Source organism: Borostomias antarcticus (assembly GCF_949987555.1).
Source record: "Borostomias antarcticus genome assembly, chromosome: 16".
NCBI lineage: Eukaryota > Metazoa > Chordata > Actinopteri > Stomiiformes > Stomiidae > Borostomias > Borostomias antarcticus.
This window is the reverse complement of record NC_140249.1, coordinates 17,028,720-17,046,229: the sequence shown is the minus strand read 5'-3', so window position 1 is coordinate 17,046,229 and position 17,510 is coordinate 17,028,720. Positions and strand designations below refer to the sequence as shown.

Below are 17,510 nucleotides of genomic sequence, written 5' to 3'. Positions count from 1 at the left end.
ACATATAGTAGCGTTTTTTGTCGAACAAGCTATCCTCTTTATCTGTTTTCCCCCAAGGTATGATGAAGATGCGCAAGAACCCGTTTAACACGTAAAATGGAACAAGTTTCTGAAGGAATGTAGACGACATGCACAAGGATTACACCCCTCCCTCAACGTTTGTTATTGGGAACACCTTGTCTGAGAATACAATTTAGAAAATATATTGATAATGCCTGTGGGATGTACAGCAAGTCTATTTTGGAATATTACGACGCACTGGTAGCTCGATTCCTAAGGATTACAACGGTCGTAGCCTAGGATTGCCTCTTGATGAAAACCGATGTGATGTTGTGTTATGCTAAGAGGTAGGCTAAAAGTTGCAGCACAGTCCAAGAAGATCATCCGAAGTAAAAAAAAAAATTTGAATATTGGAGGAAGAGAAAGGTTTATCCAGGATGTAACATTATCAATAACAGTATTCTGTAACTGATAGAGCGACATTGTCGGCACAGCAGCCTCTAAGATAACATTCTGGGAAATCTGTCTTGATTTCGAGTTTTACCGAAAGTAGCCCACACATATTTAGACGATTGAAAATGCATCCAGATTATTGTCAGACAAAGGCAATAGGCTACTAATTACGAAATGAAACGTGTTATGTTACGGGAGTGTTGGTAGTCCAGAGAAATGTGTGTTATTCACATCGGCATTGTGTAATTTGACCCCTCTTTTGTCATTTGAGCTGCTCTACATCATTAATTTTACATAACTTATAATGCACCTTGAATCAGATGAGTGTTAGCTTAGGCCTATGTGACTTGAGTTGAAATGTTATAGGCTATTAAGATAAATCCAGAGTATGTGGTCTGCACAAAATGTGTTAAAACGTTGTGCTCAATAGTAGCAGCATCACAATGGTTTGAAGCAGTGTGTAATTATCAGCTATTTGATCAGATGCTTTTTGACATCATTAAAGAGTTAAAATGTCAGTGAAAGCCAAGGCAATCTACACTTTTCAAAGTGAGAACAAAGAAGAGATCAGCATCCAAGAGAATGAGGAACTTGTTATCTTTGAAGAGAAATCTGTGGATGGATGGTACCAAGGGGAGAACAGTCGCGGGGAGAAAGGTCTCTTCCCTGCCTCCTATGTGGAAATAGTTCGCCCTCGCTCGAACTCAAATCTGACAGACTGCTCCATAAGTCCAGCAGGTTCTCTGGGCAATGACTCCTCCTACTTCCCCTCGGCTCCCAACACTCCCTTTCACATGCAACAGAGTTACTATGACGACGACGATGATGACTGGGACGACTGGGACGACAGCTCCACCGTGGTGGAGGATGATGATCCTAGGAGGGTCAGGGGTGCAAATGGACACGCCTATCAGAACCCACACTCCAACAACCCCAATGTCCACTACCGCACCAAACCTTACATGGAGAGGCAGGACAGCATTTCCAGCTCACGGAAGGGTAGTATGGTGGGCAGGAACTTGAATCGATTTTCCAGCTTTGTCCGCTCAGGGGTTGAAGCGTTTGTATTGGGCGATGTGCCCATGATGGCTAAGATAGCAGAGTCCTACACAATTGAAATGGGCCCCAAAGGGCCTCAGTGGATGGAGAGCCCTCAGCCTTTCTCCTGTTCCGTTGAGGACCCTACCAAACAGACAAAGTTCAAAGGCATCAAGACCTACATATCTTACCGGGTCACCCCCAGCCACACCGGGCGACCCGTATACCGTCGGTACAAGCACTTTGATTGGCTATACAACCGCCTGCTGCACAAGTTCACTGTCATCTCTGTGCCGCACCTGCCGGAGAAGCAGGCCACTGGGCGCTTCGAGGAGGACTTCATCGAAAAGCGCAAGAGGCGATTGGTGCTCTGGATGGACCACATGACCAGCCACCCGGTGCTCTCCCAGTACGAGGGCTTCGAGCACTTCCTCATGTGTGCCGACGACAAACAGTGGAAGCTGGGCAAGCGGCGGGCGGAGAAGGACGAGATGGTGGGCGCCCACTTCATGTTGACCTTTCAGATTCCCAACGAGCACCAGGACCTGCAGGACGTGGAGGAGCGAGTGGACTCCTTCAAGTCTTTTGCCAAGAAAATGGACGACAGCGTCATGCAGCTGACGCACGTGGCCTCGGAGCTGGTTAGGAAACATCTAGGGGGTTTCAGGAAGGAGTTCCAGCGTCTGGGGAACGCTTTCCAGTCCATTAGTCAGGCCTTCATGCTGGACCCTCCTCACAGCTCTGAGGCCCTCAACAACGCCATCTCGCACACAGGCCGCACTTATGAGAACATCGGGGAAATGTTTGCGGAACAACCTAAATATGACCTGTTCCACATGCTGGACAAACTCTCACTCTACCAAGGCCTGCTCGCTAACTTCCCAGACATTATTCATCTACAAAAAGGTAATATGCCCCTATTTTTGGTTATTAAGTCCACAGGGCAGGGTTCCAGAGTGCGTCCCTTTCTCTATCCACCAACTGCACGTTTTAATTGGTTGCACCAGTGCAGGTTGTCTAGTTGGTCAGATTCTTTGGTCAGATTTTCTTCCCTTTTTTTCCTCCCCCTGCAAAAACCTTAACTTGGTCAAACAGTAATGTTGTGTGCACTGCATTGTCTTTCCTGCGATAACTATCATTTATCTATTATGACTGCCATGCATTTATTTTGCCCTGTGCTTATTTAGTTGGCTACCTGTTCACCCACCAACAAAGGAGATCCGAGCGCAACAGAATTTCTAACACCTGCTGGCTAAGTTTAGGCTCCCATACTGTATGCTAGTGAGAATTCTCTCACCAGAGGCTTAAAGTGTTATCTCGCTGCACATGCACCTTCAGAACTGTGTGTAATGGCAGTATAAACATACACGTCCACGATAGGCCTCTGCGATTAAGCATTTGGTTTGGTTGACTGCACAATACATTGCTGTGCTAGTATTTAAAATTAGTTCTGTCTCCTGTCTGACTGTCTCAAGTCTCTAAAATGGCTCATTCCTCAAAAATGCATTTTCATGTATAGGTAGTAGTATATAGGGAAAATGGTACAACATGCAACAATGCATGCTGTTGTAATGTGTTGAATATTTGCCTTTCAGACAAGACAGTATATACAGTAGTCCTTGAAAATGGTAATGGAGCGCATGAAAACCTTTTTCTTTTTATATTGTAATATATTATGAAACAGAAGTATGTGTAAAGTATATCCTTTTTGTATGATACTATAAAAAAGACATCAAATTTCTCAGATATTACGATACAGGCCAGTGGTTCAAGTGTTCCGCCCAGTAACTTTAAAAAGCCAGTGTCCCACGTGGCCAGTGTCAAATTGACCTTATTGTCAAGCCCTGTATGGCAAACCAATGCTCTGAGTGTTCTAGCTGTGTGTATGAAGTAATTGTCTCTCCAAGTATTGTGCAAAGTCTATTGTGCCAAAGTATTGGTGCTACCAAATCATGTGCTGGTGCACTAGCTGAAAAGGTTAGCGTCACCAGTGCCAGCAGGCCTTTCAGACTGTTATAGATTAATTAGACTAATTATTAAAATGTACGACACTCAAGATCTCTATGCCTTTTCAACACCATTAGTTTTCTTTGATGTTAAAAGCATCACTTTGCATCTGCTGCTTCGTCTTCGTCTTCATCTACACCAGAGTGTAGAGGGACAGGATTGAACAAGTTCCATCACAGCAGCAGAGAAACACTGTCAAGGACAATTATCTCAATGATGAAGTCTAGTGCCTCCTGTCCTACAGTGCATTATACACGTGACTCAGAAATGCATAATGTTTTCTAGTGCTACTGATGTCATATACAAAATCAAACCCCATCTGTAGCAAGCATCTGGTAGGTCAATCCTGCAGCAAGGATTTTATGGAAGTTGCAAGCACTGTAAGTCAAGTCACAGGAATGTAATGGTCTGGCACACAAGGCAGCTACATCTGCTTAGTCAGGGCTTTGCTTTCTGGTCCTAGAGCATGGAACTTAGAAGTTGGGTAATGTGAAGTAAAGACATGACGTGATTGTTGATTATAATTTACAATTTGATCATTTAGCAGACACTTTTTTATCCAAAGCAATGCTTATTACTCTTCACTTTTGTATCTTTTTTTTTACCATCTTCATTTATCTCTCTCCCTGAAGATAGCTGTCTCAGAAGGATCTGTCAGGACGCTCAGTCTGTATGGCTTCAATTACAAAGTACTAAATAGTTTGGTTCATAGAAAGATCACAGCATTGAAGTCCTTTGAGCTTTAGCCAGAACTAATCCCAGAGTTAGACCTTGACATAAAAGCTTGAATATATTGAAAAATGTGTTGACCGCTGGTGCTTTGTCTCATAATGTTGATAGACTGAAGTGCTTGAGATAGACATGACCTCAGATGCTCTGAGTTCCCAGTACTGCAAGTCCGGAATCGATCTATCTAACTATCTATCTATCTATCTATCTATCTATCTATCTATCTATCTATCTATCTATCTATCTATCTATCTATCTATCTGTCTATCTGTCTATCTGTCTATCTGTCTGTCTGTCTGTCTGTCTCAGATATTAATTTTATAATCAGATGTTAGTGAATGCGTTAGTGAACCAAACAGTTATAACATGCATCTCTCATTGCAACACCAGTCTGATTCAGTCTCTTTTCATGGATTACTTGAGTTCAAGTTCAAGGAGGGACAGTGCACCATTAAGGACACAACATAGTCAGTCAGTTCTTACACTAACATGAATGTCATCACTCAGGTCTACATGTGATGCAATTACGATTTTGCAAATCAGACCAAATATCACCCTTATGGGTTGGCTCAAGAAACTATGGAAAATGACAACTGGTTTGTGATAGAACTCTAGCTTAAAACACGAGTGAGTACTGAGGGAGGTGCATCTCCCAGATGGCATACAGATCTCGCATAAATGGTCTTTAAGCTGAAGAAATGTGACTTTTTTGTGCTATTGTTGGAGCACCTTTGGTGCATTTAGATTGTAGGTGCGGACAGTTACTCAATGGGAGGGGAAAGTCATATCAAAGTAGTTTAATAAAATAAAAACTATTTTGTGTTGCACTCTTAAGTATGCTTCGGACACAAAAATATTATGCAACATTCTGTATTTTCCTGGATAGCTGTTCATTGCCTCGGGGGACTTCTTTTAATACAACAAGATCAGTTTCACTTTGTGCACTTTTGACCTCCTTTTGGTAAAAAAAAAGAAAATTGGTGTTAGTCTTTGTTTGTTCTACCAACCACTTACCTTAACCAACCACTTGCCATAAAAGGTCACAACAAGCCAATTTAAAAGTATCACTTTACCCCTCTATTATTCCATTATTTTTTGGGATAATTGTTCATTAGTAGACACGCAGGAAAGCCAACGGAGCTGCATGCCAAACATACCTCATGATTGCACACCTGAATTAATCTAAATAAAACAACTGTTCACTTGTGTTCCAACTCAGCCGTCTTCATCCTCAGGCTAATTTCCCTCTGGTCTACCAATAAACAAGGAACAACAGGACATGCAAAATTACAGAACGAAGCCTCCTGCACATTCTAGCTTGGAGTATTAAGCCTAGTTGGCCCATCATTATCACAGCCAGATAGGGGCCATGTAGACGCTGTTGCAGTCAGCATTCTCTTTCCCTCTCCCACGCTATGTTCTCCAGGCTAAAACAAAAGGTTACAGTGACTTTTGCTGCTTGAAGGCAAGTTCAAATCAATCCTTAGCAGATGTGCACTGATTCCCTGATGATTTAACTAGGTCTGTCCACATTATCTCTCTGCAATGTTCCAGCAACTAACATTGATATGTTACCAGCTCTGCTTGGATTGGTCGGTTGACTATTCAATGGTAGAACTGAATGGACAAGGAGAAAACAAAATTTGTGCATAATCGTATTTCTGTTTTGTGTGTGTGTGTGTACTGTATGTTATTGTGCGGTTGAAATATATATCTTGTGTGTCTGTGCTCGTATGTATGCTATGGGCATGTGCCTCTGAGTGACCCTTGTTACACTAGGACCGTGTGTGTGTGTGTGCGTATCTCACCAGTTCACTGTTGTGCTTGGTGCGGATCCAAAGCAATCCAACCCCCCCTTCTCCTACAGACACACACCCACACCTCACCCCTTACAGCTCCACTATCGCTCATCTGGTCTATGGCTACATTTGTCCCCCCCAGTTGAAGGCTGCCTCTTTCATTGTCTCAGGCAACAAGCTTGACTAGTACGACTAGTGTCAGCTTTGAAGCCTTCAAACAGTTAGACCACAATGACGTCAACCTGACCTTTTGTCTTTTTTGGACTCTGTTAGTTTTTGTGATCGCTCTTTACTTCCACAGATGCTTGAGTCACCATCCAGGTGTTACTTTACTTTTACTTTTGCAGTTCGACAAAATGTAGTTGAGCAGGAGACCGCTGGCTCAAGACGAGTGGAAACATGTAGGCAGCGGTGCATACTGTAGGCCTGCGCAATGCAAGAATTACATAAGTTACATCCAAAACTAATGATAATACCCTCAACAATATAATAAGAGTATGTTCATCTGCCATTAATCTACCAATAGAATAAAATAGAATGTCTTTATTGTCATTGTGCCAAGGTACAACGACAATGTGACTTTGTATTGTGTAATTTACCTGACAAATCCAAGTGGTATGTCATTGTATTGCTAGGTTTTCGGACTTGTTTATCCGAAAAACACTGTTAATACCAATATGGAAACTAGTTTGTTCCATATGGAGTATAAGTGGAAAAGGTTACGAGCCCTATAGAACAAGTACAAGCACGCACACACACACACACACACACACACACACACACTCTACAGTTACATAAAAGCACACAGAGAGAGAGAGAGAGACTGACAGTAAATATAAATAAAAACAAACTGCAAGACTCACTTCCCCTCTCAGACTATAGTGAGATCAAACAGAGGGCAGACTGCAGTAGACAGCCCCAAGCCCCCTGAAGATAGTTCCCACCAGTTAACTCAAAGAACTATGGGAATGAATTATGGGTGCAACAGAGACTAGCCGGCAGTCCTGTATTCCTGCTCACTCTGCCAGCGAGTTTGTGGTCACCGTTAATCTCCTTCCCTCCCTCCCTCCCTGCTCTGTCTCTTTTGATGTCCTTGTTGATTTTTCTCAGATCATTAACCAGAAAATGTGCATTATCTAAAGGTTAAGTTGAGCTCTGTTAACACCAAATATATTTCAACAGTGACACATTCTTTTATGTTTTGGTTTAGAACAAAGTACATAGGAACCTTTTGTACAAAACATTGGACTCAGATCAGGTGATACACTTGGCCAGTCAATGTTTTTGCCTTTTTAGCATCTGCATGATGTTTTGTCCAATCAGCTTTGGGTCATTAGGTCGTGTCTAAGCAGACTAGAGATGCTGTACACAGAAATGATCCAGCCGTCGCTGCTGCTGCTGTCACTGTTAACCTCATCAATGAGGACATGTGTCATGAGACAATTCCCGTTATGCGTTCCCTTAACCATAACACTATATCAACCATGTTTCACTGATCTAAAGCTGGAAACGCACCAAGCTGACGGTGCTTCTGACAAAAGCTGTCCTGAATCAGAAACACGCACCCTCTCCCCCCACAAAAAAGGTGCCAGAGGAAGGTTGAATACACCAATCTGACAGTTGTCTCCTCATCCGCACTTTTGGTTCCGGGCATGCATAACTATAAACAGCATTCCAGCCCAGACCATGGCCTCACTGAGCGCAGGTAGTCATTTAGATCAGAAACCGGAATTGTGCTCTATTGTAGGTGAACAAACGGCGAAGGCCAGTGCATGACAAGAAGAGACAAGTCGGGTGTATACACTGCAAGAATAAACAAGAAGAAATCAGTCACGTTATTATTTTATCAAAAGAAACAAAGAAAGGTTTTCAAATCACTGCATTCAGAAACATGCTACTGGACGGTGTGAGGCAACATGCCTTACACATGACAACATACCAAAACTCTGGGAGTTAATTCTAACTGTGACCCCACCCCCTGCCAGTCAAGACACACCACACACACGTTTGAGAACAGTAGACATGGCAAAAATGGCAGTGCGTAAGATGTAGCGTCTGTGAAGAAGCTACTGTTGCAGGCAATGTGTTTATGATCAGGAATAAAAAAATAAATTGTGGTTTTGCTATTCATAATGTTTAGATTTAGAAAATGAATGGGAGCCTACCGGGCCCTGAAAGTTAACATAAGACTATATGTATTGACAAAGTGGAGGCTTGGACAAACAGTCTGTCATAATGTATAGGCTTATAGTGGAAGAATGTAAAAAATCACACTCAGGTGGTGAAGTAAGCGGTGCAAATTTCATATGGTTATGGCTAGCCGCTTGTTGAATTTCCATTTTCGATTTGATATTTTGAGTTTCAAAAGGAGTTTCAAAAGATCTTTCAATGAGGGTGCTCTGCAGACACACACCTCTTCTAACCAATCACAAGTTTGGGTAGGTGGAGCTCAAAGTAATCTCTTACACAGGCGAGTTGCCTCTCAAATTTCATAATGTTTTATATAGTATATCTCATGGCAAATGGCTGCGAAAGTGGAAATTACACCCAGTATGTACAACTCCCTCCCATTCTTCTTGAAGCTAGTCGGTGGATATTCAACAGACATGAGCAAATGGACTTTGCAGCATATGGAATTTGTAGGATGTGGCGTAGAGATCTGGAAATTCTGATTCACTCCCCCAGCCGTCCCAACCTCGACCCCCACACATTTGGGCCCTCCTTTTTCTTTCGCCTGCGTTCTATCTGGTGATGTGCATTGTCCCTTCATGTGGAAAACACAATACAGTCATCTAGGTCAGCTACAGACTGCACTGAACACCGCTGCCGCTTTAACAACAGTGGAGTGCCCAGACTGCAGCTTAACACAACATGGAAACAATGCAAATGTATCATTAGAGCAAGTGAACATTCTCTCATTAGACCTGCATTAGGCCTATAGTGTATAACAACAGTAGACAGGGCTATAAATAGGTCACATTCTGCCATTGTAAAAAACATGGTAGGTGTTTCATCATAATTAGAGTTAGTGGCTTAAGATAAAGCCATAGTATGATATTAATTACTTTAAAAGCACACATCAGATACTGTGGTCTGTCTGCTGTTATATAACTGGCAGCTCTGGATGTGATCTGATGGTGTTCTATCAGATAAATTCAAATTAAGGGAAGCACATTCCTGCAAGAACAGGAATGAAGCACAAAGCATGAACATTCAAGTTGAGGCATACTCCCATATGAAACGCAGTCTGGTCACATGCCATGGTGCTGCCGTATTCCACGTTTGACTGACGGTGTGACTACAACTTGCTTTCCTTTTCTCATTTCTCATTTCTTTATTTAAAATAGGGATATTTTACAGTTTTATTTTTATATATACAGTGCATATTAATGGACAAAAACACAAGTGTGATCGTAAATACGCCAGATTATAATAAACTGCTAATTTCCATCTGTAGTCCCTCGGCAGGTTGATGTTAACACAAAACAAAGAACAGGCAAAACAAACACAGCAACAAGCTTAACTCATTACCACAGACAACACAATACATAACTCACTACCACAGACAACACATACAGTAAGGTACAATACAAGGACAATAGACATACTTCATACCCACGTGGACAATAGACATAACTCATTACCACAGAAAAGTGAGAGTGAATAAAAAGTGTCTAGGAGTGGGTGCAAGTTTGGTTTGTCCTTAGCCACATCTTCAGGTGTGTTTTAAAAGTGGGAAGGCTCGAACATTCCCTGACTAAGATTGGTAAACTGTTCCACAGTACGCTACCTTTAAAAGACAGGACGTTTTGCCCAAATGTAGTTCGCCTGTGTGGTATTTCACAGTCTCCTCTACTGGTGGCCCTAGTGGTCCTCGTGGTGCTGTCCTCTGTTTAATAAATTCCTCTAGAGGAGGAGGTGCCAGCCCATGTAGTGCCTTGTACATGAGACCAGCAGATTTTATTTTATTTTAAATTTAATCATCAATCAATCATTAGTTTAGAGTGAGGTATACATTCATAGCAGTACGATGATCATGTGATGTGGCCAAGTCAAGTAGAACTCATCTGTTCCCCAGAGGGGCAGTTGGTTTCACAGAAGTATTAAAATATATATTTTTTAATTAAAAACAACAAAAAACACTTTACCAAGCGTGTTTGGGTGGACGAGCTAGTTTTACCGTTTTGCTATTGGAATTTAGCACTGAAATGGCTTAGGGTAAGGGGTGTTTGTATCTGTTAGTTTTGAATAGTTGGTATGTGAAGCGGGAACCCAAAGACGAGGTCTGAAACTCTGGTGCAGGGGGTGGGTGCTGTCAGACAGGTTGGATTAAGTCAGACAGACGTTTCGGTTGAGTACCTGTGATGTGTGTCCTCTGGAAATTGTAGAATGTAAGCTAACTAGTTGAAAAGAGAAGCATGCAGCCTCTAATAGGATCTTATCTTTCTCTTATTGTATATTTTCAAAATCTATCAAGCACTCCTTTACTTAACTAAAACTAATACAGAGGAGGGGCGCTCCGAGACTGAACATTTTGCTTGTTTTTGCACTTACCAGGAGTATTAGAATGATGGTAATGTTTCTGACTGTAACCCAACCACTTCTGAGCACCTGCACTAGCTCTGGTTAACATTAGCTGCTATGCAAGTGGAAAGTATAGTTTAACATCCAAAACCCCACTAAATTCACATTTTTGTTACCTTAGGACATGGCTTTGGTAGGCTATCTGGACATTGTAGCAATGGTTGGGCTCCAAAGGGGCCTGGAGATAGTTATATGCAGTGTGCAAAAGGCCACCACTATTCCTGGTTACACAGCAAAATTTATCAGCAGTAAATTTACTGTAGATATTATTTAAATGAGTCGCAACGCTTTCAGATTAGATGCAGAATAAACTTCTCAAGCAGATTCCGTGCTGTGCACACAGAGGGTTGTTTGCCAGACAATGTCTAAATGTTATGATAATGTTGGTCTAACATTTGCGAATTGCGACAAATTGGAATGTCAAAATAGCAGGAAATGTTTCCACTATCTGATTCTGGCTGATTGGAGAGTTGAACAGGCGTGTAAGGCCAAACAAAGTGGTGCAAAATCAAAATGAGGAACGGCCCACACATTGTTAAAAATGAGGAGGCATCCAAGATACAAAAATAGGGGTTTTAATTCAGGGTGACACGTTTAGGTGGTTCAGACAGTCATCAACAGCCCTGGTACCAGCTGCATACTGTTGGCTATAAATGGGCAATCAGCCACTGGCAGTAGCCAATAGGAGAGAGGCTGGCACAAAAACAATCAGGACAATTAGTCCATTAGCCCCATTAGAAAATGCATGCAGATATACATGTATATTGTATATACAAACACAGAACCCAAAACAAAATAGTCTACACTCAATTGCGGAGAAACCTACTAAGTATTTGAAAATAGTAAATTATGGGATTTGTTTTGGGTTCTGTGTTTGTATATACATATGTATATTTATCTGCATACTTTTTCTAATGCGGCTAAGTCTGATTAGTCTGAAATTTTACATTTTTATATGTGTATGGTGCATGACTCCCTCTTCCAGCCAATCCAAGAGGGAGGAGAAATTGGCATTTAAAAAACTAATTTGGATACAATTTTCCAGTGCTTATAACTGAAACTAACTGAGCATGGGTAGCCTACTACCATGTTGTACATGGTCATGGCATTTGCAGTTATCTAAAAGAAGAATAAGGAAATGGAAGGAAATAAGGACATTTGACCAAAAGTGACAATACTGTTGTTGCTCTTTTCTTATTGGTTGATGCCAACAAAAGCTAAGGGGGAGGGGCTTAGTTGAAGGGTGACATAGCATCAATCAACCTCTGTGATAGCAGTTCCAGAGTGACGTTATGTTACATAACAACAAACCCAAAGGGTTCGCTCAAACACAAAGGGAAGAAACAAAAGGTAACTTTGAAGGCACTAGCAAGTCAACAACTGGTTTAACTGGAAAATGTTTTTATAAAGAACTGGAAAATGTTTTATAAAAGAGACCCACCATGGATGCTCACTAGATGTGATTTTTTGGGGGGTTATTTTCACTTATTTTTTCACAAAGGAGTTTTACGGTTGAGATGTTAATTACCATTCACACTCTTGTAGAAATCTTATATGGCTTCCTGGTAGTGCAGCCAAAGCACTCTGGGATTGAGACCATGCACTTCCGATTGGTGATTTAGTACCCCGTGTGTGCGTTAATAGAGGAAACATGGTCTGTAACCATAACCAACCACTCGCTGATTTCCTTCCTCAGGTGCGTTTGCCAAGGTGAAGGAGAGCCAGCGGATGAGTGACGAAGGGAAGATGGGCCAGGACGAGGCGGACGGCGTTCGCAAACGCTGCCGGACGGTGGGGTTCGCCCTGCAGGCCGAGATGAACCACTTTCACCAGCGCCGGGAGGTGGATTTTAAAGAGATGATGCAGGCCTACCTCAAGGAGCAGATAGCCTTTTACCAACGTGTGGGTCAACAGCTGGAGCGCACTCTGCACATGTATGACAGCCTGTAGAACCAGAGCCCAGGGCAAGCCCCGGTCCTTCTGATTCACAATGGCTGTCCCTTCCAAGTAGGCTCCAGGGGTTCAAAAAAAAGTTACTTACTTGGCTGGATTCTAAGTCTGTACTTACTGTCTTAGTCTCAATTCCACATACATGATAATACCCCCCCCCCTCCTTCCTTTTTGGACTGCTATGCCTCCTCCCCTTGTAGCTACTGTATTGCCTACGCCAAGGCAAGGAATATTGTAGCTAAAAAACTGGTGCCAAAACGAAACTGCGGGGGAGTGAAATCAAAAGGGAGACATCATGTTGGAGAAATATCATTTTTCGAGACACAAAGCAGTCGTCTTAGGTCACTTAGCAGATAAGAGAGTCATACATGTAGCAGTAGCTGGCTAATGTTGTTGGTAATGTGTCTAATGTATGTCTAACGGCTATGTGACTGGTTGGATGGCTAGAAGCGAACACTCACATTAATCACAGACTAGCTCACTAGCAACTCTGCTGACTCTTTTTGCTCTTAGGCATAGATGTCTCCCAAAATGCAGACGTGCTGCTCACAATCTCTAGTGCACAACCATACTCCTAATAGGGAATAAGCCATTTTCTGATGTTGGTCAGAGCAGACAAGATTGGGGTGGTTAGTTACAGCAAACACTAAAGTCAGATAGTTTTAGCATTGGTTACTTGTTTTGGGCAGTGGCTCCCCTGCCGTTTTTGTTTTGTTTTTTGTTTTGAGAGGATATTGCGGTAGAATCATAGTAAAACGTAACCTTGCAACCTGCAAGGTTTAAGCACCCATTTGATTCCAGGCTCCTATGCACTCCACAGGCTTCCAATAACACATCTAAGAGAAATTCAGACTCAGGTCAGTTGACAGTCGGTGCCCAGCAAGTGAGAACTGTCACTTTGTTATTTGGAGCAAAGGTTAATTAGCACATGAGCAGTGCAACATCCTCGTCTACATCAATGTAGATTTCCCTGAAGCCATGGTACGTACTGTTGAGTTGTTGTACATACCATGCTGATTAAAAGTTCAGCTCGTTTTAACTTGACCGAATCGTGAAATGCCAGAAGGCCCCAACATCTATGCTTGTAAACCAGGCTAGCATTGCGTAGTGTACTCCCGGCTTTTCATGAGTTGGTTAAGGATTCATTGTTTCTTATGCACTTGCAACATAATTTTAATGAAACCTTGGACTGCATTGACCGTTTAACAACAGTGCTGCGGTACTTATGAAATTAGCACCACACCCCTGTAGAAGATATCGCAGCCCTGCAGAAGACATCAGTTACATAACATTAGTTTATGGATTATATGTGTTTCATTGTTACAGCGTATTGTTTCAGAAATTGTAATACCATCAGGTTGTTTGTTCCATGTTTAATGTTTGTAAATTGTAAAATAATCACTCATGATGACACTGTATAGGATTTTTTCTTCTTCATTTATTTCTTAATTTGTTGGGGACAAAGTACAATTTCTGAAAAAAAAAAGTTACATCTTTTGTTACTAAACAGACTTAAGGGTTCAGGTCAAATCCCTATACAGGCCACAACTTCTGCACAGTATTTGCAAGTACAATAATTAGTAGGGCTGTCAAACGATTAAATCTCTGTCAAATGTAGCCTTAATTAAAGGTGTTTTGATTTTCTAAAAGAGACAGAGAGCTGCATTATCAATAATAAAAAACTAATGAAAGCAACTCGTTAACATCTTAACCTTGACAACCCTAATAGTTAGATAACTATTTCTTCATGCGATATTAACATAGAAGTGCCTTGAGGAGCTGAGGCATTTTAGCGCGATTTTCAAAACAAACCACAAGTCATCACCTGGCTCTGTTTTCTGTTGGAAGAGAAACAGAGTCACAGGATTGGTTGTGCTCCATATGAGTTTGCACATTGTGTGTGTGTGTGTGTGTGTGTGTGTGAGAGAGAGAGAGAGAGAGAGAGTGAGAGAGAGGGAGAGAGGGAGAGAGAGAGAGAGAGAGAGAGAGAGAGAGAGAGAATACAGTATTGACTGGATTTCAGATGCTGTTAGTCCCTGTTTGGTGCAAACTAAACTGTTGTGCAGTAGTCTTAAAGTTACTGACTGAGTGAACAATGATTTTTGGTTGTTGACTAATATCTTGCCTGTTGAGAAATTCTGTTTTTAAACATGGCATTGTTTTTATCCACGCCATGGTTTAATGATCAAATAATAGTTTCTCCAGACATATTCATTGCTCATTTCTTTTAGCAAAAGCAAACATTTCATAGGAATTTTTGGTTGGTTTCATCTATCGTTAGGATTACATGACATGATTACATGAAGTTAAAGACAGAGACATTGAAATGAGTTAGTGTATCGCATAAACCTGTTAAAATAATATTTCTTGAAATAGTCACCTAAACCAGTTTTTGGATATTAATATGTTAATATGTTTTCCTCAAATGCTGTTAATTATAAATGTTCCAATTTTGGTGTTATGCAAAGTTTTCATAGAGCAAGCTACTGAAAATTCAGCCTAAATCTAAAGATGTTCTGATCCTAAACTGTGCACTATGTCTCAGAATTCATTGATTTGATGGTGAATAAAAGGTACCCCGTTTTCATTTGTTTTAGCACATTGTTTTTGGATGGTAGCCTCTTCTTTTCAGTTATACTTAAAGCCATACTGTTAAAAATCTGCAGTACCCCCAATTTCTTAGTAAACCACAAAATGACCAGGTGGTGAGTGACTCAGCAATGAGAAGGGGTTCCAGTCCACATTCCTGGCCATGTGGGGATTGAAACCCAGGTGTTGGACAACCCTTTTGAAATATAAACATTTAATGTCTTTTTTTGCTGTCTCTTTTTGCATATATTTCAGTTGCTCTGAGACCAAAGTTAGCCTATATCACTATTTCCACTGGACTTTTAAATTGAAGGCGCCTGATTGTTTAGTTAGCTGACCTCAGTTGGTGGTGGTTAAGAAAATGGTATGCTTTGTCAGTCATTTCCTAATTCATTTATTTTGAGGAAATTGTGAGGTGAACAGTTTGAAAGAACAGCATTCTAGCAATGGACTGATGGAGACGAGGAGAATGATTTTGTGGAAGGACTCAAAATGCAAGAACTTCGTCTTTTCATGACAACCACTGGCAGCCTGAAGGTCATTAAATGTCACCCTATCCCCTAAATGTTGACATTCAATGCCTTCAATTTGTCTTTTTTCACAAAGAAGTCAATATGGAAATAAGGCTCTATCTTGAATTTTCCTCTTGAGGAATGGTGTTACAGTGGGAGGCTGAAAGTGAATAAAAATGATAATGGTTCAGTGTTTTGTTTATCTTTGTGTTGTGAGGTGCATTGCATAACATGGATAGCTCAAAGTCAAATTCTTCCAAAACCATCAACTAATGATTCAAATGATCCATATCCTCACCATTGAGCTTGCTATTTCAACTATCCAGATAGCTACTCGTCTATCTAAAGTGTTTTATAATCCACCATATCGTTCTGGAGATATTCATGCTGACATTTGTTTTCATTGTTAGTAATGCTATGTAAGTTAATGGGGCTATCCTCTTTGAAAATCAGTACAAGAACATAAAAAATCTATACAGTATGTACATTTATATACATGTACGAGGGCTTTTGACATGAAATAATTTACGTTACTAAATACCTATGCAATTACAATGTTGTTACTACATGCATTATGTCGTTACATAGTAATTAGTATAAAATGTAAGGTAGTGTTAGCAATACTTTATTTCTGGAACTATTCCCAAATTGTATAATTCCAATGACTAATGCATTACTTTACCGGAATGGCTGGCCTTATGGATGCATTTTGCTGAAGTAGAACAGCTGTTTTGCTGATCATGAACATGGTCCCTAATGTTAAACAGATGTCTCGGAAGCAACCTTCTTTAGTTGAGATGGAGTGCTGGAGTTTTTTTTTTTTTTACAGGTAGTTGTATGATTAAGTACTATTATCGTAATTCTTCACCTTTATGAAATTTGAATTGTAACTTTCCGTTGATAATGTATGGCTCTTATTTCTCTCTTTGCATAGACGATGCAATGACAGAAGACAAGTGTCTGCATGTTAACATTCCAATGGGTTCATACTGCATGTTAACATTCCAATGGGTTCAAATGCATTCCCTTATTTTAATGCATTTCTCAGTAGGGTTTGCCCGCAATACAATATAATTTTATTTTGCAAAGCTAGTTTGTCTCTGCCTCTCTCAAAGGGAAAGGGCCCAGGCTGAGTTCCACAGTTTGTAAAGCACAGACAGACAGACAGACAGAGTGCATCCAGGAAGTATTCATATCCCTTCACTTTTTCCATATTTTATTTTTACAGTCTTATTTTCACATTTTGTTTTTACAGCCTTATTCCAAAATGTGTTTTTCTCAAAACCCTACACACAATACCCCATAATGACACTGAAAAAAGTTTTAAAAATTAAACACTTAAAATATCACACATGCAAATTAATTCACACCATTTACTCAATACTCTGTTGAAGCACCTTTGGCAGCAAGTCTTCTTGAGTATGATGCTATAAGCTTGGCACACCTATTTTGGGGCAGTTTCTCCCATTCTTCTTTGCAAAGCCTCTCAAGCTCCATCAGGTTGGATGGGGACCTTCGGTGCACAGCCATTTTCAGAGATGTTAAATCGGGTTCAAGTCTGGACTCTGGCTGGGCCACTCAAGGACATTCACAGACTGGTCCCGAAGCCACTCCTTCGTTATCTTGGCTGTGTGCTTCAGGTCATCGTCCTGTTGGAAGGTGAACATTCGCCCCGGTTTGTGGTCCAGAGCGGTCTGGAGCAGGTTTTCATCAAGGATCACTTTGTACATTGCTGCATTCATCTTTCCCTTGATCCAGACTAGTCTTCCAGTTCCTGCCGCTGAAAAACATCCCCATAGCATGATGGTGCCAGTGCCACCACCATGCTTCACTGTAGGGATGGTATTGG

General features: G+C 41.1%; 1 protein-coding gene across 1 annotated transcript; it reads left to right on the top strand.

Moving 5' to 3' along the window:
- Positions 1 to 960: 960 nt before the first annotated feature.
- Positions 961 to 14,459, top strand: snx33 (sorting nexin 33). Its single transcript, XM_084450644.1, has 2 exons — positions 961 to 2,397; positions 12,307 to 14,459. The coding sequence occupies exons 1-2, from the start codon at positions 966 to 968 to the stop codon at positions 12,558 to 12,560; spliced, it is 1,686 nt and encodes a 561-aa protein (XP_084306770.1). The 5' UTR covers positions 961 to 965; the 3' UTR covers positions 12,561 to 14,459.
- The last annotated feature ends 3,051 nt before the right edge of the window (positions 14,460 to 17,510 follow it).